The sequence below is a fragment of the Oryctolagus cuniculus genome, chromosome 11, assembly GCF_964237555.1.
Source record: "Oryctolagus cuniculus chromosome 11, mOryCun1.1, whole genome shotgun sequence".
NCBI lineage: Eukaryota > Metazoa > Chordata > Mammalia > Lagomorpha > Leporidae > Oryctolagus > Oryctolagus cuniculus.
The window spans coordinates 34,271,441-34,298,837 of record NC_091442.1 but is presented as its reverse complement, the minus strand read 5'-3'; the positions used below and the strand labels follow the sequence as shown (position 1 = coordinate 34,298,837).

The window sequence follows — 27,397 nt, the reverse complement described above, 5'->3', positions numbered from 1 at the left end:
CACTTACTCCTCATGTAGGATCTCTGTCCTTAGTGTGCTGTACATTGAGATTTAATGCTATAACTAGTACTCAAACAGTATTTTTCAGTTTATGCTTCTGTGTGGGTGCAAACTGTTGAAATCTTTACTTAATGTATGCTAAACTGATCTTCTGTATATAAAGAGAATCGAAAATGAATCTTGATGTGAATGGAAGGGGAGAGGGAGTGGGAAAGGGGAGGGTTGCGGGTGGGAGGGACGTTATGGGGGGGAAGCCATTGTTATCCATAAGCTGTACTTTGGAAATTTATATTCATTAAATAAAAGTTTAAAATAATAATAAAAAAAAGCGGCCATGAGTGACCAGCACACCACTCTGCAACTGTGTCTTCCCCAAAGTCACACACTTGGAGACCTGCGCTCTTCCTCTGTGAACCATGGACCAGTTTTAAGGATTCTACCCACTGGTTCTGGGTTTTGTTTGCTGTGGCTTGTTGGTTTGCTTCCTTGCTAAAATGGTGTCCAGGGAAGATGTTAATATGAGCCTGAGTCTAAAGAAACCCACAAAGGTAAGTTGGTGTCTAGGGAACTCGTACTTGATTCAGATCATGGGCTAATAGTTTGTGAATACAACTACTGTTTTGATTTCAAGTGTAGAGCAGATGTTCTGAGATCCATCTAACTTCTAGAACTTTCACAAATTCTTAGACAAACATTAACCAAAAAGATCCTGGAGAGAAAAGAATTCTCAGTGCTGTGCTGTAAGAGCTTCCAAGTGTACACATGGACCATTAGTAAAGCCTAACACCTAGAGGCTGGTGCTGTGACACAGCAGGTACAGTCACTGCCTGCAGTGCTGGCAAGGCATATGGGCACCAGTTTGAGTCCCAGCTGCCCCACTTCCAGCTTCCTGCTAATGTGCTTGGGAAGGCAGCAGAAGATGGCTCAGATCCTTGGGCCCCTGCACCTGTGACAGACCTGGATGAAGCTCTTGACTCCTGGCTTTGGCCTGGCATAGCCCAGGCCATTGCAGGCATTTGGAGAATGAACCAACAGATGGAAGATCTCTCTCTCTCTCTCTCTTTTTCTTTCTTCCCCATTGCCTCTGTCTCTCCTCTGTAGCTCTTTTAAATAAAATAAATAAATCTTAAAAAAAAAAAAAGCCTAACACCTGAAAGGAAGAGGGAAGCAGAGCAGAGGTACACATGGTGAGTCCCCAGAGGCAGAACCATGTCAGCACCGTATTTAAGAACATGAGTCAAGGACATATCCGGTTCATGTCCTCATCACTGACTCTACTGAAGCCCTCCAGCCTTTTTTCTTCTCTCTTTGTCATGGTTACATTGGACAGGATGAGGGAGGAAGCAGCAGCTGCGTGGTATCAGTTACAGCCCACCTACAGAGCATTCAACAAGAAGCAATAGGGATAATCCTACTACAGATAGGATGTCTGTGTCCCCTCCAAATTCTTAAGTTAAAATCCCAACCCCTAATGTGATGATACTAGGAGGCGGGGCCTTTGGAAGGTGATTGAGTCATGGGCATGGGAAGTCTCCTGAATGAGATTAGTGCCCTTATAAAAGGGACCCTGGAGAACTCTCTGTCTCTCTTTCTGCCATGTGAGAAAACAAGCAGAAGGCAGCAGGCAGTTATTCATAAAAAGATCACTGGCCATCCACAGAGCCTGATTGTGCTATTACTCTAGCCTAAGACTTCCAGCCAGAACCATGAGAGAGACCTGTGTCTGCTTGTAAGCCACCCGGTCTCTGGCACTTAGTTATAGCACCTTGAACTAGGACAGAGCCCCACCCGCCCTTCATCCCAGAGGAAAAGCATATCCAAGAAGCAGAATGTCCCATCCAGAGGCAGACAATGCAGACTCTACCATGCTGGGTACACAATGCAGACTTCTTTAATTCAGTTAATGGCTGCTCAGGGTACAGAGGTAATAGAAATCTAAATCATACAGGACAGCACAATTTGAAGATTAATGGAATAATCCTACATTTTTAGATGTCCTCTACTTTGCTAAAATCCAGTTAAAATTTTATAAACTGAGCACACTACTTGACAAAGTGATTCAAACTAAGCTTCTGCTCATGTCTGGAAGGGAATTAACACAGAAACACATGAAGAGGGCTCTGTCCTTTATTTGGGACCATGGAGGTGGACTCAGGCATGATGAGAGAATGGGAGTGACTGACTTACCTCCTAACTGGAATTTTTCCAGTTGTGTTGGTCATGAAAGCCAATTTCATCCAGCTGGAAAACACAGACAAACATTGTTTTAGTGTTTCTTCAGAATAGCTTCAATCCAGTTAAGGATTTCAAAAGAATGTTTATTGAAACAAAGAGCATTTATTCTGAAAGTTGGAGACAACTATAGAGTATGACATGAATTTATGGCTATCAAATTTTGCAAATAAAAACAGAGAACTCTGGTAAATTTGAATTTCAGATAAACAAATGATTTTTTACTGTAAATTTGTTCCAAGCATTGCATAAGACATATTTATATGAAAATATTACCTTTTTTCTACTTACCTGAAATTCAGATTTAACCAAGTGTACTCCATTTGGTCTAGCAATCCTCTATAAGTTAGTAAAAGGAATGCTTGTGCTGAGCAAAACACCTTTTTTTAGGATTTATTTATTTATTTGAAAGTCAGAGTTACACAGAAAGAGGGAGAGACACAGAGAGAAAAACAGAGATCTTCCATCCTCTGGTTCATTCCCCAGGCAGCCACAACAGTCAAGGCTGGGCCTGGCAAAAGCCAGGAGCCAGGAGCTTCTTCCAGGTCTCTCACATGGACAGCAGGGACACAAACACCTAGGACACCACAGCTGCTTTTTCCAGGTCATTAGCAGGGAGCTGGATTGATAGTGGAGCAGCTAGGACATGAACCAGTGCCCACATGGGATGCCGGCATTGTGGATGGCGGCTTTACACGCTACGCCATGATGGCAGCCCCTGTGAGTACACATTTTTGAGGGGTCTTTCTCTTGAGTATTGTACTTTGGTAAGGAGATGGGAAGTGCAACTGCACATTGATGTCAGCCAGCCCTGTCTTGAGGATGCATGAGGACTCTGCACCCACCATCCAGTACTGCCAAATAAGATCAAAAAGGCATCTCCTTTCATTTTCATTGACAAGAGGCCACCAATCCATATGGATGAAGAGCAGCCACTTGGTTTTCCCATGCTTTCAGGACACATAAGGGTCCAGAACATTTATCAGTTCTTTGGAACTTGAATTATGCCTATATAATGACCCCCATTCTCACTGTTTCCTGTGAACAATATTCTAACAATCTGCAAAACATGATGATTTGGCAAGCATTATAGTTTGAACAGGATATGGTTCTCTATCTCATACAAATGATTAGGCCTCAAAGTCATGGATTGACGGTATTGAGAAGATGGAATCTTGATCCAATTATAATGTCTAGGAGGTGGGGCCTAGTGAGAAGGCCTTAGGTCACTGGGGCTTTAACAAACAAAGGCATTGAGATAGGATTGGTTATGAAAACTTGAGTTGAGCCAATTGTGCTCTCTCTCTCTCTCTCTCTCTCTCTCTGTTTCTTGGCTCGTTCTGGGATCCTTCCTTGACAGATGCTCTGTCCTTGCCATCCTCTGGCCTCACTAGATAACTGAATTAATGTAGCTATATAGTCTTGGACTGTGAACTTCCAAAACCACAATCCAAAGGAAACTTCCTATCTTCATAAGTAGCTTGCCTTCAGTGTTTTGTTGAAATAATGAAAAATGACTGATAGAGTGAAGTTCAGTCTTAAGTTTCTTAGAAGGGCAAGTGACTTCTTCTTTAGGGAATGTTTTGGGGACAAAGGGAAGGAGGGATGTAAATGGGCAGAGAAAGCAGCTAAGCAGTGCCGTGGTCTCAGCTGGAGCTTTAGTCAGATCTGTGATGATACCAGCCATGGTAGCACGGAGACCAGCTTTTGTACTCCATTTCAGTACATTATTAAGTGTGGGCTTCTCCCAAGGTGGAGGGAGAAATAGAGTCCCACAGACATGGAGGCTCCACTGAATCAGTGGGCAATGCTCTGGAGAAGTGGGCAGGTCTGAGCCCTAGTTGAGCAGCTGGTGGCTGGGTAAACCTCAGTTCCATGAAAGGATCTGGGAAGGACTCCATGAAACCTGGTGTCCAATAGAGATATTTGGGTCACCTTCTAAAGGTGAGTCTTTGGAATTGTCACTGTCTGGAATCAACCCATTAAAATATTCATTGGGATTCTCTGCAGACCACAGCAACTACAGGGGAGAAGCCGAAGCAGCTACACAGCATACATAAGTTTAGAAGACAAAAAACAACTTCCCTCCACCAAGACTGAAAGGAAATTGGAGAGATACCATAAAAATTAAAATAACTAACATTGGATGAGGAATCACTGGGAAACAGACACTGGTGTTTTCCAATTTCATGGCATTGTACTTTGATTCACAGATGAGAACAGGGGAACACAAGGCCAAGGATTTGCTGAGGGTCACACAGCAATTAAGTGGCACTGGGGAGGTTGGATCTCAAGCACCCAATCTCTTAAGAACCTGCCTAAGTGACCGAGTTGTAAGGAATACATTGCCTAAAGGACTTCTTGGCCCATTGCCAAACGGAGGCAATGAATCACACTCTTAGTGCTGGGGCCTGGTCCGGAGAGATGCAGGCTTATCCCTGGAATCTCTCTGCGTAGCTCCCTTTGACTGACAACTGCCTTCCAATGGTCTTGGGAAGGCAGAAAGCTCCACATCTTCATGGAACTCTGCTTTTCAAATAGGCTGATGTTTCACCTGGGCTAGGATTTCTACTTGGGTAATTCTCATGGCCTTGAAAGGTTAACCAGGGAAAGGTTAAAATCTACCAACATAGTATCCCTCTGGATTTCAGATACAATGGCTGCGGTTGGGTCTATTTTCTAAATTTCTTTTCTGAAAGCAGAAAGCCTGTTTGGATCCTTGATTGAATATCTGCGTACCTGGATTTTCAACACAAATTCAGAATCACCTTTGGATTACTGATTGTGTGCTACAGAGGAGGAACTGTATCCAGAGCCAGGACGTCCTGCTTTCATCCCTGCAATGGGTGCTTTTGCAAGTATTTCTCTTAGCCACACTGCTCCATTCAGTGGAGGTTAGAGCTAACCCCGGCTATAGCCCCAGGCATGCAGAGTCATCTATCAGTAGGTTAAGATAGGCACACTAAAGGCAATGTCCACACCCAGGGGATACTGAGTGACCAAGGTTCTAGTACCTTTGGCTATTAACCATCCTCCCATGCAGGTTTCAGGCTGTGAGGTCATCATGCATGCCTTGCCAGATGGTAGGAAGAGGACAGGGGGGTGTTCATCAACTCTTTCTCCAAGGTCAGGAGCATAGAAGTAAAGGCAGGCAGGACTTGGCCTTACCATATCCATAGCCTTTATATCCTAATCTGAGCATTTGCTTGATACTTGCCAAGAACAAAGGGTGATACAAACAAAACTCACTGTTTCTTGAGGCATGTCATCGGACTGACATTGTTGGCCCTGAAGTTGTGTATGATTGATCTCAGGCCTTCCACCCATTGCTGAAAGAGAAGAGAAAATGTTCTTGGTAAGCAAATCTGTTGCAGCCAAATATGGTGGTTTTTATTAGATAGCCTGTATCCATTTTGTGTCATAAAAACGTAAACTCTTCTTTTATCCCCTTCCTGCTGCACAGCCATCTACATTCTGCATGCTCATATTTTACTCTTTAATAAACAGCTTTCATTCTTTCCATGAAGATAAATGAGACATCCTTAGTGCTATTAAACACTGGGTTGCCACAAAGGAATGCTGCCCACTGATTGACGTGTTAAGCTTTCTATTTGCAGCCTGTTTAAATATAAGCACTTTTGCAGTTGCTGGCAATCATAGTTATTTCTAAGCAACATTATACAATGCATAGTATTGCATTTAGCTATTCCTGTTCTAGAAGATGGATGCATAGGGGTTTGTCAGTTTTACTGTAGGATTCCTTCAATCAAAGAATTTGTCACAATCCTTACCTGTCTGTGTTTTCCAACAAAGCCTTAAAAAGGAAAGCAATCCTTGATTGCTAGTGTATCCTGCGCCAACAGCGATGTGCTCACATTATTTCTGTATAAGGACTTGGATCTCAGTTGTAATTCATGCCATAACTCCGTGGATTTACAAGGAAAAGTGAGGGAAGGCTGTGCATGGCAGTAAAGGAATTTGGGTCTCTAAAAGGCCATTTTACTTGAAAAGGATAGCCCATGGAGGAAGGCCAACTCTGCTCTTGGCTTCAATAACCTATGCTAATGAATGCCATGAAAGAACCACACCTTTGACAAAATACTTTGTGGCAAATTGATACTGTGGGCTGAAAAGAACCGTGGCCCCTACCTAAACAGATTCTTCACTTTCTCAGGTTTACAGCCCAACTGCTCAGGTCGATGACTCAGTGTTGAGGAAGGCAACATTTTGGAACAAGAGGTAACATAGATGTGAATTCTACCTGCACTGCCCAGCACGGTCATCACTTGCCACAGGTGGCTATTTAAATTTAAATTGATTTTAAATCTTTGCCACGTAATTTGATAGGAATTATGTACTACTATAATTTTAATGATTTTGTGACTATTTTAAAATTTTACTTTATATGAATGAAGCTGAACATCTTTTCATCTGATTATTGTTTATAGCCCTTGCCACGTTCCTGTTTTGACTATGGTCTTTTAACTTTTTATTTGCTGGAATACTTTATTTAGTAGAGCCATTTGATTATACATTTGACTGTCATGTAAATTAAATGTCATCACAAGAAGATAATAAATTTGAAAAATAAATATTAATTAAATAACTATGAAATTCAGTGTCTCAAGTGCACTAGGCACATTCCCGGTGCTCAGAGCGAACATGGAGATGATAGTGTGGATAAAGAACATTCCTGTCGTAACAGAAGCTTCTATTGGACAGCAGTACAGAGTCGAGGTTTAACATATCAGGGAATTTAATTCTTGAAGAGGCAGAGACGATGACTGAGTTCTTATAGGATGTATTTTTACTTGTTTTATTTGCCATTTAATTTCTTTTATTTTAATTGCAGCAAAATTATTTAATTGCACCTGACATAAGTATGACCACACTAACCACATTTCAGTGAACAGTTCAGGGACGTTCAGTATATTCAGATTATCAGGCAACCATCACCACTATCTGTCTCCAGAACTCTTTTCATCTTGCAAGACCGGAACTCTGCACCCATTAATAGTAGCCTCCATTGCTCCCTCTCCTGGGCTCCTGGGCCACCATTCCACATTCTGTGTCCATGGTTTAGACTACTCTAGGTACTGCATAAGAATGAAATCATGCAAGATTTGTCCTACTCTAATTGATTTGTTTCAGTTAACAAAATGTCCTCAAAGTTCATCCACGTTTTAGCATGTGCCAGAATTGTGTGCTTTTTAAAGACTGAGTAACACTCCACTGCAGGTATATACTGCATTTGCTTGCCCATTCTTCTGTCAGTGGACACTTGGGTTGTTTCCAGCCCTTGGCTGTTGTGAACAATGCTGCTATGAACATGGTTATACAAACATCTCAAGTTTTTGATTTTTATTATTTTGGATAAATACCCAGAAATGGAGTTGCTGGATCACATGGTAGCTGTAATTTTATTTTTCTGAGGACTCACCATTCTGTTTTCCACGACAGCTGCACCATTTTACATCCCTACCACTAGTGCACAAGGGTTCTAATTTTCCACACCATCACCAACACTTGCTAGTATCCTCTTTTGTTTTGTTTGTAAATAGTGGCCATTGTAATGCATCTGAGAGTTTTTACTGCCTCTCTGTGCTCCAGTCAAACCTCACAGCTTTCTGAGGGAAGAATCTGGAGTTATAAATCTTCTTCGCAACTAGCAAAGGTCATTTCAGAGAGCTGTAAATAGCATGGAAAGCCTCGGCAAGCACTTTGGTGAAGTCAGGATGCCGAGAGAGGAGGAAGACATGAAACAGTGGCATTAAAGGAATGCCTCAGTTTTTTCATCTTCAGACCTCGCTTCCTCTGTCAGGCTAAATACAGACTAGAACTCCCTCGGGACTATCAAATAGCTTGTTATTGGCCTAACAAACCACAGGCCCACACAGAGTTTCCCAAGAGCAGACAGAAAAAGCACAAATAATTTGGTCAGCATTAACTGGGGAAGCATTTTCCCAACCTGAAGGTTTGTTACATGTTCCAAAATAAAAAACAAAGGACATTAAAAGTGGACAAGATCTGAGTTTGTTCACTAGCTTTTTCTGGTCACTCTAATGTAGTGGCTTCTAGAAATAAATGACAGGGACGAAGGCTGAAACAACTTCCATCCACCTCTGGAAAATGCTACCCCGGTGCAGAATCTTGACAATCATGAAGAAAGGTCTCTGAGACCGATGCGCTCATCACTCCAGCAACGGGGTAGATGCTTGCATGGGTGGGAAACGCCCCCAGAATCCTCAGAAGCCCGAAAGGGCACTCGCAGTGTAGGCTCCTGCTTCTTTCTCCTTGTGATGATGACAGGCCAAGGCCTTGTGCAGGGTCACAGAGCAGCTGGTGACATGGCAGAGGGACTGAGACTTCTGTGTTCATGGAGCATAGAGGACTTATTTCCAACCAACAGCTTGTCCACACCTCCCCCTTGATGTAGAAAAAGTCCCTTCAGACATTCTTTTCCATTATTACTCCGGAGACACACACTTCACATAATACAGCAAGAGCACTGCAGGAAAAATGTCACTGCTTTTGTTGTTTTGTTGTTACCTTTTTTCTTTTAATTAACATCACATAGATGAAATGCCAGCAGGTGTCAGTAGAGCCCCAGCGTTCTGACAGGAAGTTTTGCCAGGAGTGAATCAGGTGCCTGTCAACTTCTGTGACCATTTCTGTGTGAGTTTAATATGCTTCTTGAATTGCTGACAATAAGCTTGTATGGCAATCTGGTACTTAATTTCCCAGGCGCATATCATCTGCAAGCCTCTGAGCACATACTGGTTCAACGGCACTGTGTTCCCGAGATGATTCCTGCCGCACTGGGCACCTTCCTTCCTGTCAGGCTGTCCTTGGTGGACTCCTGGGTGACTGGGAACCAGACCAGTGGAGGGACTCAGTGTAGACATCCGGATTGGCCTACTGTCCCCACTTCCCAGGCAGGTTACAATTGTTACTGTTCTCTCTTTTTAAATGTTTTCTAACTTCCTAAATTAATTTTCGCCTTACCAAGCCCTTCTCTAAAGATCCTTCAAGGAAGGACCAAAGTCGTGGTGCAGTGGGTTAAGCTGTCAGCAACCTTAGCTGTCAGTATAACTTACGAACACTGGTTTGAGTCTCAGCTGATCCACTTCCAATCAAGCTCCCTGCTAATGCATCTGGGAAGGCAGGAGAAGATGGCCCAAGTGCTTGGGTCCCTGCCACCCATGTGGGAGACCAAGAAGGAGTTCCGGGCTTCTGGCTTCAGCATGGCCAACCTTGGCCATTAGCAGATGGAATTTCTCTGTCTCTCTCTCTCTGTCTCTCTCTTCTGTCTCCTCCTTCACCTTCCACTCTGAAACCCTGCCTTTCAAATAAAAATAAGTAAATCTTTAAGAAAAAAATCCTTCCAGGAGTTCTGCTTGTATGGATCACTTAGGTGGAGGAAACTGAAAGTTGTCTTTAATTCACTCCTGGAGATTTATTTATTTAGAGACAGACAGTGAACTCTCATCCTCTGGTTCACTCTCCAAGTGCCTGCGCCAGGCCAATGCCAGCAGCCTAGAATTCAAACTGGGTCTCCCATGTGGAGAACCAACTGCTTGAGCCATCAACTGTTGCATCCCAGGGTGTGTATTAGCAGGAAGCTGGAATCAGGAGTAGAGTTAGGACAGGAACCAAGCACTCTGCTATGGCCGTGTGTCCAGTCTTATCCTGGGAACTTCTGACCCCTCTTCTGAGAATCCTTAAACTTAATGTCACCATGTAGGCAGTGCCAAGCTGTCTGTGCCTTCCCCTTTGTGGGGAGCAACCCGGACTAGACTAAGTTACTCGAATTAAGACTTATTCTATGCACCTGCTCTCCCACAATATGGCGCTGGGAGAGGAGAAAACAGCTTCTACCCAGCTGCCTCCAGTTCAACCAATAAACAGTAGGACTTGCTCCTGATTGGAGGAGAGCAGCGTACTCGGCGTGTGGGCAGCCGAGTTGGGATTGGCGGAGGAGGACTATAAAGGAGGAGAGAGACGGCATGCACCAGGAACATCTATGGGGAACATCTAGCTGAAGGAACACCTGTGCAGCCCCCGAGTAGAGCCGGCTGGCGGTGTGCCGCTCCCCTGCGGAAGTGGGGAATGTGGCCAGGGGGAACTGCCCTTCCACGGAGGTGGAAGGGATAGTAGCCAACCCGGGAAGAACCAGCAGCAAACCCGGGGAGGGCCGAGCAGATGAGAGAACAGCGCAGGGTCCTGTGTCTTTCCTCCACGAAGAGGGGGAGCGACACCCTTAACAGAACTGTCACAGACAAAATCATCGCTATCCCATGAAAAAAAGGTAGAGAGACTTAAATGTAACAAAACTAACCCCCCAAAAATACACATCATTTTTTTCCTTAAAAACATCATTAGTTACCACCCCCAAGTTAATGAGCACGATATCTGCATACCCTACATAGGAAACGTATCACCCCAAATCTCCCCACTCCAGCAATATCTTGCCATGTTTCCTTCTAACCTTTTCCTATGCATAACAGGTTTGTCATCCTCAAATAACTTGTCCTGTTATATTCTGTCCACAATACTTCAGGCAGAGTTCGTATTCTTTCAGCTTAGTGTTATCTCTAGATTGTGTTTCAGAAGCACCCTTCTAAGTCTTGGCTCAAAGAAGAACAGTGTCAAAAAAGAACAGAAGCCCCATGGTACTGAGTTTGTCATAATATTCTCCATAGGGGTGACTCAGTAGCATCTCCTTAATCTTTTGGTGTTTGGCTCTGTTTTCAAAGTGGAGGCTAAATGGGGTAGGCATCATGGCCCAGAAGCTTAAGCTGCACTTGGGAGGCCCACATTCCATATCAGAGTGCTGTTTCCGGTCCTGTCTGCTCATTACTTCCAAATTAGCTTCCTGGACATGAGCCTGGGAAACAGCTGATGATGGCTTAAGTGCTTGGGCCCCTGTCACCCACATGGGAAATCAGATGGAGTTCTGAGCTCCTAACTTCCACCTGGCCTAGCCCAGGCTGTTCAGCCTTTTGGGGAGTGAAGCAGCAGATAGAAGCTCTCTGTTTGTCACTTTGGCTTTCAAATAAAATAAATATTATAGAGAGAGGGGGAGGAGAGGGAGAGAGAGAAGGCTACTGGTAAGAGTAGTGGAAGCATCTTATTAAGTTGGCTCAAAAGGTAACTTGAGACTCACTACTTACATTGTATGCCAGGCACCAGCAACATCAGGATCACCTGTGAGCTTGTTAAAATGCAAATAATAATGTCCTACCTATTGAAACATTCTCTGTGATTGGAGAACAGGACTCTGAATGAATGATTTTTCCAGGTGATTCTTTCGCAAACTCATGGTTAAGAGGCACTGTCCTAAACCTGTACCATTCAAAGAGATAGCTCCTAAACCAAGGGCTTTAATATCTCCTGGGAGCTAATTAGAAATGCAGAGGTACGGTCTCCTCCCAGACACACTGAGTTGGAATCAGCCTTTTAGCAAATACCCCCGATGACTGGCATGCACATTAGAGTTTGAGAAGTGAAGGCCTAGGGAAGAGTGGCCCCTCCCAACCTCCACTGTGCACTGGGAAAGATCTGTGATTGGTTTCTCTTTAAGTATGTCTGGGCTGCTATAATAAACTACCATAACTAGGTGGCTTAGAAGCAACGGAAATTTGTTTCTTATAGTCATAGAGGCTAAGACAGCCAAGACCCAGGCACTAGCAGATTTAGTCTCTGGTGAGAGCCCACTTTCCAGCTCATATGTGTTGCTTCCTAGTTGTGGCCTCCCATGGTAAAAGGAGCGAAGGTTCTCTCTTGGTGGGGGGGGGTCTCTTTCTCTCTCTCTTTTTCATAAGGGCACTAATCCCATTTGAGAGCTCTACCTCATAAAACTTTCACCTTGGGGATCAGGATTTCACCAGTTTCCTATGGAAGCTGATGTTCAGTGAATGCCTTTAGATAGGACTTCTGATCTTCTAGTCATGGCCCAGAGAGAGCCGTAGGGTTCCAGATCGCCTCTTTTTTATTTTATTTTATTTTTTTTTTTTGACAGGCAGAGTTAGACAGTGAGAGAGAGACAGAGAGAAAGGTCTTCCTTCCGTTGGTTCATCTCCAAAATGGCTGCACGGCCGGCGCGCTGGGCTGATCCAAAGCCAGGAGCCAGGTGCTTCCTCCTGGTCTCCCATGCGGGTGCAGGGCCCAAGCACCCGGGCCATCCTCCACTGCCTTCCTGGGCCACAGCAGAGAGCTGGACTGGAAGAGGAGCAACCGGGACAGAACCGACGCCCCCCAGATTGTCTCTTTACACTTGTTATAGCTCACCCTGGCTGGAGTGAACAAATGTGTTCAATAGAATGGAAATCCTAACATGCACAGTTAGGAAACTGAAGTTCACCTTTCTTGTAAGGAGAACAAGAGGAGGCAAGATGCCACAGGTACTGATTTTCATTTTCTCTGTGTCTGAGAGCTGTGAGAATAATCAATGGATGGGGTCACCTGATATGTTTAAACTATGGGAACTGCTTGCTAACTGCAAGTCAAAAATCTTGTTCCATGCAGTCTTTTTTTTGGTTGTTTAAAAAATAGGTTAATCCTTCGCGGGCGGCGCCAGCATCCCATATGGGTGCTGGTTCTAGTCCCGGCTGCTCCTCTTCCAATCTAGCTCTCTGCTGTGACCTGGGATAGCAGTAGAAGATGGCCCAAGTCCTTGGGCCCTGCGCCCAGTTGGGAGACCGGGAAGAAGCTCCTGGTTCCTGGCTTCGGATCGGTGCAGCGTGCCAGCCATGGAGGCCATTTGGGGAGTGAACCAACGGAAGGAAAACCTTTCTTTCTCTCTGTCTCTCCCTCTCACTGTCTGTAATTCTACCTCTCAAATAAATAAATAAAACCTTTTAAAAAGAAAGTAAATGAGGAGATGAAAAAGGGCTCTACTGACTATTCTCAAGGTGCTAAACTGCTCCACTTATTAATTTATTCGAAATAAGCTTCTGACCCCTTTGTACTGTGACTTCTGGTAAGAGTAAAAGGCATTCGAGAAGGAAAACAAGATGCAATTTCATGCCTTCGGAGCAGGCGATGAGGCTTTGTCAAAGATCTCCGTGGAGTGAATCTTGTCGAAGACAACATTATTTGTAAAGTGCTTAGGATATAAAATTGTAGCATTTCACAGATCTCCAGATGAATACTACACAGTGTAGTCACTACATCTTTCTACTAAACTAGAAAGGCGTTTGGGCTTTAATACTGCCAAGAACAGAGCCACTGGCTCAGATTCTATTATAACAGACGCTGTCGATGGAATGCCAATGTGGTTTCTCTTATAGGTCTATAAAGGCATGGTGAATGAAGTCGTTTCAACCAGGAGGAGGAATTACTTGGCATTAAATTGCCAGTATTTAACTTTGATGGTAGGCTAAGGGGAAGATATTTCCAGCTGGTACACTGTTAAAATAAGACTACATGGATAACATGTAACCTCAGCACCTGTTGTATATTAGGATTACCTGGGGAGTTTATAAGACAATTCAGAAGCTGGGTTCCACCCAGAGACTCAGATTAACAACTAGAGTGTGCTTGGGCCATCAATCTACTTTAAACTCTGCAGATAATTCTAATGTGAGCCTATAATTTAGCACCACTGAACAAGGTGATGGGAGCTAAATTTGGTAAGCCAAGTGTTTCTCAAACTTTAATGTGTGCTGAGATCTCCTGGGGATCTTGTTAAAGTACAGACTTGGCTTCAGTAGGTCTAGCATCTGTGCTGGGATTCTGCATTTCTAACGAGGTTCCAAGAAGTGTCAAGTAAGGCATTTGGGCTTGATCAATTCTTGTGCCTTGCTGCTTGGGAGGTCTGCATCCCATAAGAGGACCTGGTTCCTGTCCAGGCTGTCAGCTTCTGATCTAGCTTCTTGCCAGTGCACCCAGGGAGACAGCAGATGATGGCCCAAATACTTGGATCCCTGCCACCCTTGTGGGAGTCTTAGCTGTGGTTCTGGACTCATGGCTTCCACTGTCCCAGCCATGGCTATTGTGAGCATTTGGGAGTGAATGAGCAAATGGAAGACCTCTGTCTCTCTGCCTTTGAAATAAAATGAAAATAAATAAAAATTAATTTAAAAAAGAGAAAGAGGGGCTGGTGCTGTGGTGCAGTGGGTTAAAGCCCTGGCCTGAAGCGCAGGCATCCCATATGGACACAGGTTCTAGTCCTGGCTATTCCTCTTGCCATCCCGCTCTCTGTTATGGCCTGGGAAAGCAGTGGAGGATGACCCAAGTCCTTGGGCCCTGCACCTGCATGGGAGACCCGGAAGAAGCTCCTGGCTCCTGGCTTCAGATCAGCGCAACTCCAGCCGTTGTGGCCATCTGGGGAGTGAACCAGCGGATGGAAGACCCCTCTCTCTGTCTCTACCCCTCTCCGTAATTCTGTCTTTCAAGTAAATAAAATAAATCTTTAAAGAAAAAACAGAGAAAAGAACTGGTATTTTTTCTTTCCGTTGACAATTTGTCTTCCAGATAATACAAATCTTGTATCTGCTGTTCTCTGTCCCTTCACACAAAGGTGATGAGAGCTAAGGGAACAGTGTATTACGTGCCACCTCTTTCTCAAATCACCTTAAACATGTACATGAGATTTTAGGCAGGAAATAAGCTGGCAGCTCTGAATATGGGTGGCTTTTGAAAGACAGCATTGGATAGGCCTGCATAATATTTATACATTCCTAGTCAAAATCGGTTTAGTCACTCATAGACAGTGAAAACAGTCTGTCAGTCTGGCTGGTTATCTTGACAACACTGGGTAGTTAGGGCAAAAAGGACCTCTAAATAGTCCCTAGAAGGGAGAGGACACCATGCTATCCTCTGTCATGACTCAGAAGCTGAAGCGTCAGATTCCTGAACCAAATGAGTTTCCACTTGGTAGCATTCCTAAGAGGCAATTTTTGCATTGTCTAAACCTGATTCTATAGGTACCCTATGACATTGTCCTGCCAGATATATAAAGTCTGGTCCCAAGTAACTGCATCTACTTCCAGATGTGTACTCCTGGGTACACAACAACTAGGAGAAAGAAACATACATGTGAATATACATTTAGTACACATCAATGCTTTGTGTTCTGTTGGGCTTAGTGAATTAGAAAGACAATACAGGAAGTTTCTCAAAGTTCACAGAAATTATTCTAAAAGGAAACAAAATGTTCACTCTATTTCAGGTACCACTTATTTGGCATTCTTATGGAGAATGTTATAATGGAAGAATTTTAAAATTTTGAGAGCACCAAAAGCCTCATTCTATACCAGTTAGAAACCGCAAGAGTTTTGAGACTGGACTTTTTTTTTCTCAATTCTCTGTCAAATTTGCTAAATTCTGGTAGTAAGGGATGTATAAAGAGCTGGGTGAATTAATGCCGGCGCCACAGCTCAATAGGCTAATCCTCCGCCTGCAGCACTGGCACACCAGGTTCTAGTCCCGGTTGGGGTGCCAGATGCTGTCCCGGTTGCTCCTCTTCTAGTCCAGCTCTCTGCTGTGGCCCAGGAAGGCAGTGGAGGATAGCCCAAGTGCTTGGGCCCTGCACCCGCATGGGAGACCAGGAGAAGCACCTGTCTCCTGGCTTCGGATCAGCGTGGTGCGCAGGCCATAGCGTGCCGGCTGCAGCGGTCATTGGAGGGTGAACCAACGGAAAAAGGAAAACCTTTCTCTCTGTCCCTGTCTCTCTCTCTCACTGTCCACTCTGCCTGTCAAAAAAAAAAAAAAAAAAAAAAAAGAGCTGGGTGAATTAAAAGGTGCTTACAGGGGTCAGTGGTGTGGCGTAACAGGTGCAGCCACCACCTGTGACATCAGCATCCCATATTGGCGCTGGTTTGAGTCCCAACTTCTGATCCAGCACCCTGGTAATGGCCTGGAGAAAGCAGTGGATGATGGCCCAAATCTCTGGCCCCTGCCTTCCACATGGGAGACCTGAAAGAACCTCTTGGATCCCAGCCTTCGCCTCGTCCAACCTTAGCTGCTGTGGCCATGTGGGGAATGAACAAGTGGATGGACTATCTCTCTGTTTCTCCCTCTCTCTTTCTCTAACTATATCTTCCAAATAAAAAAATAAAAAGTCTTGAAGTTACTTCTTTGGTTGATGGCTGGTATTTACCATCCACAAGGTCATTCTTCCTGACATGTACCAGTTGACAACTGTACAACCGTCAATATTAATAGCATTTCAATTTGCAGACAATGTCACCTGCTGAATTTTTGTAATAAATAGAAGCCTCTTGTCCAGTCATCAACAACCTACTCAATTCAAGCAAATCTACAGGTAATCCTATAAACTAAAGAGGACTTCCAAAATACGAGAGACTATAAAGAATTTAAACTTTCTGTCTTTTAAGGAAAAGTGTCCCTTATACACACAAACAAAAGGCAGGTGGGAAATATAAGGTTAAAAAAGGGGCAATAAATAGAATATACATGGTAAATGTGAATAAATGAATGCCAAGATTACATCATTTCTTTGATACTTCTGGAAAAATATCAGGCAGAACAACGTCTCAATGACATCATTTGCTGACTTTTTTTTTTCCATACAACAGCAGTTCCCAAAGACTTTAATTGGTATCCCTTCTAAAAAGAAAGTATTGGAAATAGCTGATTTAGCCCCATTCTTGCTGATATTCATGTAAGGATAATAATACTTCTGAGTGTGCTACAGTATAGAAACCTGTCTAAACAGGTTGACCAGGGAGCCCCCTTTACATGTGGTCTTATCAGGAATCTGCCTACATGTCCCACAGATAAACACATTAGAATATTTACCTAAAATGTACATTAACATCACACAGAGCTACATCTGGGAGGAGATCTTCTCACCCTAGTGTCTACCTAAGTAAAGAAAAAGAACAAACCTCTTAACTGCAGCACAGGATGGCAACAGAATTCAGGATCTGAAGCGGGGCTACTGCCTGGGTTCCAGACATTGTAACCTACAGAAAGTTCCTCAACCTCCCTGGGCCTATTTCTTCCTCTAAATGAGGGTAGTCATGATTCCCGTCCCACAGAGTGGTATGAGAATTAAGGAATAAATACCACTGCTGCTCTTATGCTTACAGACTGAATAGCCCTTATTTGAAATGCCTTGGACAGAAATGTTTTAGATCTTGGATTGTTTTGGATTTGGAATATCTGCATATATCTAACACAATATTTTGGGGATGGGATCCAAGTTGAGATAAGAAATTCATTTATGTTTCATATATACATTAAACATGTCATTGCTTACAAATCTTCAAATTTTAGAGCATTTCAGATTTCAAATTTTCAAATTTTTTGGATCTGGGGTACTTGACCTATACCATTACAAAGGTGACAAAATTTTTGTGTAAAGAGAGATTTAATAAATATTTTTGGCTTTGGGTACCACAGTCTGCTCTTTGGTATACAGTTTTTTATGTTTGTTTGTTTTGAAATGTTAACAATCCTTCAAAAAGGCAATAGTCATTCTTAGCTCATTGGAGCAATAAAATCAGGCTGAGTACTGTTTAGCCATGGGCTGCATTTGCAAATCCCTGATTATGATTATTAAATTACTTGCTCCAGGCCACAGAGCTTAAAGGCAGCTGAGTCTCATCTAAGGTGAGGTGTCCTACCCAACTCCTTATACATTTCCACTTCACTATACCCCCAGTGTTAGCAAACATGCAAATACTGGTAGCCCCATGTTACATGCACTATGTTCCCAATGGAAATTTTTGCTACCTGCAAAAACCAAAATGGAGATGCAATTTAAAGCCAGTGACATTTTTCTGTCCCAGGGGCCAAAAGGTGAAATCCAAACATCATATTATCCTTTTAATGCAATTAGAGTAATTTATTTTGCATTCCTTGCTTAAGTCATTTAAGAACACTTGCCAGTTAGGGCGAAATGCAAAATGGGCTGTTCTGGGCTGGGTCTAGAGTCTCTTACGAAACCTGTCAAGTTAAAGAAACATGGTGGGAAGAAGAAAAAATAAAAGCACAGTGATGAGAGAGGCAGCGATGAAAACCCATTAAGACCAAAGTATTTCAACAGAACTGCCCCCAAGGCTGAAAGATGTCTAAAGAAGGAAAAGCTGAACATCTACCTCACAATGACAGGGCTTTACAATAACATTCAAGTCCAAGACACAATTAAAGACACACATAAAGCTTTTAAAATAAGATGAAGAATATAAACTCTATAAGACCAGTGGGTATCAATGAAAAGTACATTAAGATACATTAGAGACTGAGGGAGGAGGAATGGGGAGGAACTGCTTTATGGGCATGGGATTTCCTTTTGGGTGATGAACAGGTTTCACAACTAGACAGAGGTAGTGGTTGCTCAACACTGAGATCTGCTAAATGGCACTCAATGACTCACTTTAAAATAGTTGATTTTGTGTCACGGGGATTCACTACAACAAACACAAAAAGACAAAGAAGGGGGGATGCATTCTACAGCATCCTTTTACTCCTCTGTACTTTCTCTGTGGAACGGACGAGAAGGGCAAGTCCGTGTTCAACCATGAGCAATACCCCGCTGCATTCACGAAACATCAGTCAACAGCAGTAAAAACACACTGTCCATGCAAATGTTTAAAATGAGTTTGCCCACATGTTCAGCACTGTTGCGGATGGACAACCAGAGAGCTAACATGAGACTCCAGGCTTATTGTTCACGTTGCTATTCTAACTACTCCAAGGAAAGTTCACCAATGCAGGTAACAAAACCCTGAAAACAATTGCAACAGCTCTGCTGGTTCCAGGGTCTATGTCTCTGGCAACACACTTTGACAAAGAGCTTTAAAGCCAGTCCAAGCTAAGAAAAATGACAGTTCAGAGATTTCAAAAGAAAACTGTGATAGATGTTTGCATGTCCAGCCCCTTGACATTCTGAAAAAACACAGGGATGGTGAATTCAGGGTAGGCCTGGCAGAGAAGCACCATGCTGCTATGTGATCTTGTTCACATTGTGAGATTCAGAGTGAGTCATGTGACAGATTCCTCAGAGGGCATACTTTAAATAAATTCACTCCACCTTCTTCCACCTACCCCAAAGTAGAGGTCCAGTTTGTGATTAACTTCAAGGATACTTCAAAAAGTTCACGGGCAAAGGGAATTAAAAGACAGTGTATGTCTTCCATGTATTTTTTGAAGATCCTTGCATGGCATCATACTCCCAGTTAACGAGGTTTTTTTTTTTTTAATTTATTTGACAGATAGAGTTATAAATAGTGAGAGAGAGACAGAGAGAAAGTCTTCTTTCCGTTGGTTCACTCCCCTAATGGCTGCTACAGCCGGCGCTGCACCGATCCAAAGCCAGGAGCCAGTTGCTTCCTCCTGGTCTCCCATGCGGGTGCAGGGGCCCAAGCACCCGGGCCATCCTCCACTGCCTTCCCGGACCACAGCAGAGAGCTGGACTGGAAGAGGAGCAACGGGGACTAGAACGCAGCGCCACAGGCGGAGGATTAACCAAATAAGCCACGGCGCTGGCTCCCAGTTAACAAGTTTTAAAATCTGTTCTCTACCTTAGCTTGTCTCTAAACTCACCCAGGAGCAAACCCTGTGGATCCCACAATCAGATGTTTCTCAGATCTTTCTTCTTGTGAAATTGGTTGAAGCCAAGAACAACTGATTTTTTCTTTTATATTCCATTTCAACACCTCTTAGAGTGCATATGAAGTACCTAGTGATCCTATTAAAATTCAGGTTCTGATTCAGCAGGTCTGGGGTAGAGCTCAAGATCTAGTATTCCCTGAATGGCTTTACTGCTGAATACTACCAGACATCTAAAGAACTAACTCCAATTCTTCTCAAGCTATACAAAACAATTGAAAGGGAGAGAATCCTCCCAGATTCTTTCTATGAAGCCAGCATCATATTAATTCCTAAATCTGAAAAAGATATAATAGAGAAAGGAGCTATAGACCAGTTTCTCTGATGAACATAGATGTAAAAATTCTGAACAAAATACTAGCCAATTGAATCCAACAACACATCATAAAGATCATTCTTCCAGACCAAGTGGGATTTATCCCTGTCATGCAGGGTTGGTTCAACATTCACAAATCAATCAATGTGATACATGACATTAACAAACTGAAGAACAAAAACCATATGATTACCTCAATAGATGCACAGAGTTAATGTTATGTGTATAAAGTTAATTGAAAATAGATGTTCGTTAAAAATAATAAAGGGAATAGGAGAAGGAGGAGGAAGAGGGGTGGGAGAGTTGGTGGGAAGTGAACCAGTGGATGGAAGACCTTTCTCTCTGTCTCTCCTTCTGACAGTAACTCTATTTCTCAAATAAATAAATAATCTTTTTTTTTAAATTTTTTGGACAGGCAGAGTGGACAGTGAGAGAGGGAGACAGACAGAAAGGTCTTCCTTTTCTGTTGGTTCACCCCCCAAATGGCCGCTGTGGCCGGCGCACTGCGACTGGCGCACTGAGTCAATCCGAAGCCAGAAGCCAGGTGCTTCTCCTGGTCTCCCATGCGGGTGCAGGGCCCAAAGACTTGGGCCATCCCCCACTGCCTTCCCGGGCCACAGCAAAGAGCTGGACTGGAAGAGGAGCAACTGGGACAGAATCCAGTGCCCCGACTGGGACTAGAACCCAGGGTGCCTGCGCCGCAGGTGGAGGATTAGCCTATTGAGCTGTGACACTGGCCAATAAATAAATCTTACAAAAAGAGCAGGATAAGAAATTACAGTGCAAGGAAGAAGGAGCAAGAGAGAGGACAAGTGACCAAACAAGCAAGGCCCAGGGAGACGCTTCCCCCGCTGCACAAATTCACTGAGGGATGCAGGCCTCCTAAGTGGAAAGTTTGATGGTCTCCACATTCACCCAGCAATAAAAGTAAGACATTCATCATCATTTGGTGGGATGGGGGCATTTGAAGCTTAAGAAATACATGCTCACTCGCCTGAATTCACAGCTCTACCCTCAAGAAAGCTTTCTATGCCACATTACTTAAATGTTTCCAATGAACTCAGAACAGTTTTTTTAAAAAGGTACACAGGATAAAAACAAATTTCAGTCTTAGGTACTTTCAAAAAAAAAGTTAACATGCTTAAGTACATCCACCCTACGTGTGTGAAGACACTGTAATCCATAAATATACTATAGTGTGGGGTTTACAATGTTGCATGCCCAGGTGAACTTGGGCAGCAGACCTGTGAGTCAGGGTTCTCCCTCGCTTCTGCAAGAGGAGCAGGATATACACAGGTGCTAGAGACTGAGCTTTTCCATTCGGCAGAGGTTTTCCCACTTGCGAGCGTATCAGAACCAGGAGGGCCAGGGGAAACAGGGGCTCTCAGGGCCGGTGCAGGGCCTGAGAATCCCTATCTCTATTAAGCTTCCAGGTACTGCTAGAGCTGCTGGTCTGAGAAAACTACTACCCTAAGTAAGAGAATTAAATATGGATTTTAAGAAATAGCATTTTTTTTTTATTTTTGACAGGCAGAGTGGACAGTGAGAGAGAGAGAGACAGAGAGAAAGGTCTTCCTTTTGCCATTAGTTCACCCTCCAATGGCCGCTGCAGCCGGCGCACCGCGCTGATCCGAAGGCAGGACCCAGGTACTTATCCTGGTCTCCCATGGGGGTGCAGGGCCCAAGCACTTGGGCCATCCTCCACTGCACTCCCGGGCCATAGCAGAGAGCTGGCCTGGAAGAGGGGCAACCAGGACAGAATCCGGCGCCCCGACCGGGACTAGAACCCAGTGTGCCGGCGCCACAAGGTGGAAGATTAGCCTAGTGAGCCACGGCACCGGCCTAAGAAATAGCATTTTAACACGGGCGCTTTGAAACTGGTCCACCTTAATCATGCCTTTAATGGTTCTTGCTTAGTTAATTCTAACCAATGGCTGGGCCATTGGAATAGACAGGTGTACGGATCTACCCATGTGATGTAGCTCATTTGACATTAACTTCTTTTGTCTAAGTCTATCCCTATGCTAAACCAATGGGTCTCAGATTTCACCTGGCTTAGAATCATCAGGAAGCTCTTTAAAGCATGGGGAGGCTCCATCCCCAGAGTTGTAGATTCATTAGTCTGGGGTAGGGCCCAAGAGCCTACATTTCTAAGAAGCCCCAGGCTGACATATGTAATCTGATCCCTTGGAACAGCTTCCACTCAACATAATTTGAGTTCAGTGAAGCGACTGAACTCAATTTGCTAAAATAGCACTTTATTACCTGTAATAAATTACCCATTTTTATCTTTTTGTATACAAAAACAACACATAATATTTTGTAATTTAATTTCTATAGTAGTTATTCATATGCTTATTTAATGACTTGGTTACAAAGCATAATTTATAGAGTTCACCAAATATTTACAACCTGCATAAAATATAATGAGCAGTCTGGAAATTGTCCCATCTCAATTCCAATCTTCGCATTTTGAACCTCATAATAACAGCTTATTTTTTGTAATCAAAGGAAAATTCAACTTGGTATAAAATAAGAGATTTATTTGTGGAGATTTTAAATGAGGGTTGCATTTTAGTCTTATGTAGAGCGACTCTGTGATTTCAGGCTGCTGTGCCGCGCCAGCTGTAACTTAATGAAAGGCATGCGAACTCCCTTCTGGTTGCTGGAGACTGAAATCCTTCCCAGCTAGCTGCACTCTGATAGAGAAATAAATAGATGAGAGAAACTAGAGCTGTTTTCTATTTGTTATGATGCTCAATGATAAATTATTCAAATACTTCATGGTGAAAACTGGACGAAGACGTGAGAATGATTCAGGAAAAAGAAAAAAATGAGAAAATGCCTTCTTCACATGGCTGCTTTATTCTTAAGTGCTTTAAGCTCCACGAACTTATGGGATTCACTTATTACCCAAAGGCCACCGAGACTGAAGTGAAAAGGGGTAGCATTTCTTTTTTTACAGAGGTACTTTGAGCAGAGGAAATGAAAGCTAAATTTTCTAACTGGAATGACAGGAAGGATTTAGGTAAGCATGATATAATGATCCAAACTGGAAAGAGGCCAAGACACCGGGGTCGAAAGCTCTCATCCTGTCATGGATTCATGGCAGCAGTAGCTCGGCTACATCCTGAAAAGGGACTGTAAAAATAACACCACGGAATCCCAGATTTTTCTCATCCTTTTCAACTATCAGGGAATCACACTGTTTCAGTCTTGTTGTCAAAAGGTCATTTCCTAAGTTTCCTTAATGGCTGAACTGTACGAACTTAAAGTGCACAATATTAAGTTACACAGCAGTGCCCCTTTATACACTGCTCTCTTTTACACAATTTTAGTTACCTGAAGTTAACCTTCATCCAAGAATATTAAATGGAAAACTCTAGAAACAACTGTAAGTTTCAGATTGCATTCTGTTCTGAGGAGTATGATGAAATCTCATGTTGGATCACTCTATCCTGTCTGGGATGTGAACTATGCCTTTGTCTAGCATATCCACACTGTATACACTGTCTACCTGTTAGTCACTTAGTTATCAGACTGACTGTTGTGGTACTGCAATGCTTGTGCTCAGATAACTTTCATTTTATTAGATAATGGCACCGACATGCAGGAGTAGTGATGCTGGCAATTTTATCACAGTATTTGTTACAACTGTTTCATTATTCATTGCTATTAACCCCCTACTGTGCCTAATTTATTTAATTAAATTATATTCTTAGTAGGCATTGTTCAGATGCTCCTTGATTTATGATGGAGTTATGTCCTACTAAACCTCTCATGACTTGAAAACTGCAGTTAACACACCTCACCTACCAAACATCATAGCTTAGCAACTCAGTACACTCGTGACCATGTGGTTAACTGGGCTGCCTAACATTGGAGGGAGCAAGGAACCACTGCTAGAGTGAGGTTCTACCAGAGATGTCAGGAATACGGGGAGAAATTTTTGCATATAACTGGGGAAAGCACATTGCAGGCACAGGGAGCAGCAGAAGCAAAATCTCTGAGGCTGGAAGAAAACACAAAGTACAAACGAGAAATGAAGGCAGAAGAGGGATGGGAGGCAAGGATGGCATCCAGCAGGGCCTCAGAGGGTTCTGAGCTGTGGAGTGAGAAATTCTGAATTACATTTTAAAAACTTCCCTCCTGCTGCTCATTTGGGAAAAAAGTAACAAGGACAAGGTCAAAGCAAAGACACCAGTTAGAAGTTTGTTGTGGTGAAAAGGGAGAGATGACATTGACCTGGACCATCACAATGACAGCGATGGTAAGAAGCAGCTGGATTTGGGATTTGTTTTGGAGGTGGAGAGTTTGTTAATGAACTGGTAAAGGTAGAACTAGAGAGAAACAGTTTGCTGACAGAGGGGTTAAAGTTCTGATTTGGGACTTGAAAGGATCCTGTACCATGTAGTAAAGGGAGAAATCACACAGAATTGAGCTTAAACCTTCTAAACAGGTGGAGTGGCAAATCGTGCTTATTTACTCTATGAGAGGGAAGCTGAAGAAAATATAAGCTGAGGTACAAAGATGTCTTTTATAATGCTGTCATCTTTTATTGGAAAAAGCACAATCATGTTGTCGGAGTCATACTCACCAAAAAATATTTTATATTGATTTGAAACCTCAACTCTGAAAACCTCATATTGCATCTAAAATTTTACTGCCTCTTAAAGTAAATGCTTGAAATGATAAGGGGAAAATAAAAACAAACAAACAAACAAACAGAGACTCTCAGCCAAAGTAAAATGGTTTGCTCAAAGTCAGGAGAGTTTCCTTTATGTGAAAGTTGGTTGTCCATGTAGAGTGCATTTAGATGCAAGCTGGTCCCTTTGCCTCAATTAAACGTTTGAAGAAACTCAAAAATCTCATAGAATATTCATAAGTAGGTTCTATACTCCAAACTTTCTTAACATATTTCTCTCACACACTGGTCACACAAAGACTCATCCAATGTTCATAAGAGCTATGCACTGAATAATATTTGCTTCCTCAATTCATGAAGATACCTAATACCTAAAGTCTTAAAAGTGGTGCCAAGAGAGGACGCTTAATCCAGTGAGGGTGTTAGGAGGTGGGCCTCGTGAGAGGATCTTACATTATTGGGAACACACCCTCAGAAGGTGGTTTTCACAAGAGGGTTGATTATAAAGGAGAAGCAGAGTCGAGCCTCTCTGCCTCCTGGCTCACCATACAATCCTCCCACTGTCCATACTCTGCCATTCCATTTTATGGCCTTACCAGATGATATTTAGTTATAGTGATGCGAAGGTACCACAAGCCAAGCAAAACACATCGATCACCCAGGGAATGCTGAACTCACAGAGTTAGGGAGTTACTTTCCAGTCCACAGTATACTTTGCTCCTACTTTGCAAGCCCACTATGAATAACATATGTTTGTTTCCAAATTTGTTTATGTCAGTTGCAATGAAAGACTACATAAGCCAATGAAATCCTTTTGGGGAAAGAAAGAAGGTGTTTGTTTCTTTACTTGAATATTTTGGAAAGATTATTTTAAGGACAAATTGCTTTAAAAAAGTTTCCTCAAACTCTGTGTGAACAAAAATACTAAAGGATTGGGGAAAGAACTCATATAATTCTAGGATTTTACACATAATTGCACTTGGATCCATGAGTGTCCTGAAACGAAGCAGATTCCTGAGACAGTGCATTAGGGGTGAGGAATGAGCCAAAAAGACCTCTACCAACACACCTATCCTTAGAAAAAAGGTTTTGATCTTAACATTAAAAGACTGAAAACTGAACACATGTATATGCTTCCAGTTAAATTATCTGTGTATGTTTTAATTTGCTTTTCTTAAAAGAATACTTACATCCTCTCACTGACTTTTGTAAAAAACTGACCAGGAATACAACTTCTTATGACTGGGGCTCACAGGACTGTCAGCACACTCCATGGCCATACTGAGTGACTGACATGTACCATCTAGGTTTGTATAATTTCTCTCATTATTCATACAGTTAAATCACTTAATGATGCATTTCTCAGAATGCATCCCTGTTGGTAAGTGACACATGACCATATACAAAAAAATTAACTTATACACACAAGGCAGGCAGCGAGGGAGCTGTTTGGGGGCTACCTTAGTTACTTCTGGATTTTCAGCCACCATATATGTGAAACTAATGTTCACCAGATCTGTACCACTGCAGACACAAACTATCCGCCCTTCCAGATCATTTTCTGATTTTCCAACAGCTTCAAGAGCAGCAAGGATTTTGGGATCCTACACAGAAGTATACAAATAGGAAAAAAGCAGGTTAAATTACAGAACATGAAGAAAGAAACATGATAAAAAGACACCACTTTTGACATAAAACATACATAAAGGAAAATTTTTTATCCTATTTTAAGTGCCCAGATATCTTGTGAAATGTGTAACACTACATATTATCTGAAATTCCTTGATTAGAAAGTATCATAAAAGTTTCCATTTAGAATATTATGTAGGAGAGTCTTTGTTTAGATTTTTGGTAGTTATATTGCAGGACCTGGAATTTGGCAATGGATTAGGAGAGTCTCGGATTGGGATTTGCTTATATTCACAAAAATCATAGAGGCCTCTCCTCAGAGAACAGTCATGAATAGCACGTTACTAAACCCAGCTTCCACACGTCATTCTCAAAAATGAGATTATGTCTTTCAGGAGCACTGTCATCTCTGGGAGCCAAAGGATCCTAAGAAGGCCACGAAAGTTTACCCTAATGGTAAATATAATAGCATCTTTGTTCTTCATCAGAACTTGGAAGAAGTCTCAACATACAGTTACACAGAAATTGCAACTAACAAAAAAAAATAGGGCAGCTTAAAAAATAAAAACAACATGAAGAATGTAATTTTGTTTTGAGCAGCTAAAACTCCTCAGAACTACTAAGAAAAAGGAAGAAATATTGCACTAGAATATTCTAGAAGGAAACCTCTTTCAAATTCCTAGCACTAGTATGCAAAAGTGTCTCTTGCAAACAAATCAATCACTGTGAAGTAGTCCAATTTATATGCTCTGTTAGTTTTTTTTTTCTCTGAAAGGAAAATTGAGCCTTCATAGGGAGCCAATGTCTGCGTGCACAGGTGCACAAATGTGGAACTGCTTGAGCCATTTCCACTCAACCACAAATGAGAAGTGAATCAACAAAAATGGGAGTGTGTTATCAAATTAATTTCTGAGTTACAGGAATTGTTTCTTTGATGTTGGTATCATGCCAGGGTCTTGGTTTTCAAAGGTTAATAACATCTTTAAAGATAA

At 42.7% G+C, this 27,397-nt stretch overlaps 1 protein-coding gene across 37 annotated transcripts in view; it reads right to left on the bottom strand.

Annotated features, from left to right (window-relative positions):
* PLCB4 (phospholipase C beta 4) overlaps positions 1 to 27,397 on the bottom strand; it is a 439,427-nt gene that overhangs the window by 110,833 nt on the left and 301,197 nt on the right. For all 37 annotated transcript variants that reach the window (XM_070052074.1, XM_051846249.2, XM_051846237.2 and 34 more), the window contains 3 exons: positions 26,237 to 26,380; positions 5,482 to 5,561; positions 2,188 to 2,241 (listed from right to left, as the gene is read on the bottom strand). In XM_070052074.1, coding sequence (XP_069908175.1) covers positions 2,188 to 2,241; positions 5,482 to 5,561; positions 26,237 to 26,380 — 278 coding nt within the window. The remainder of the gene's footprint in view (positions 1 to 2,187; positions 2,242 to 5,481; positions 5,562 to 26,236; positions 26,381 to 27,397) is intronic.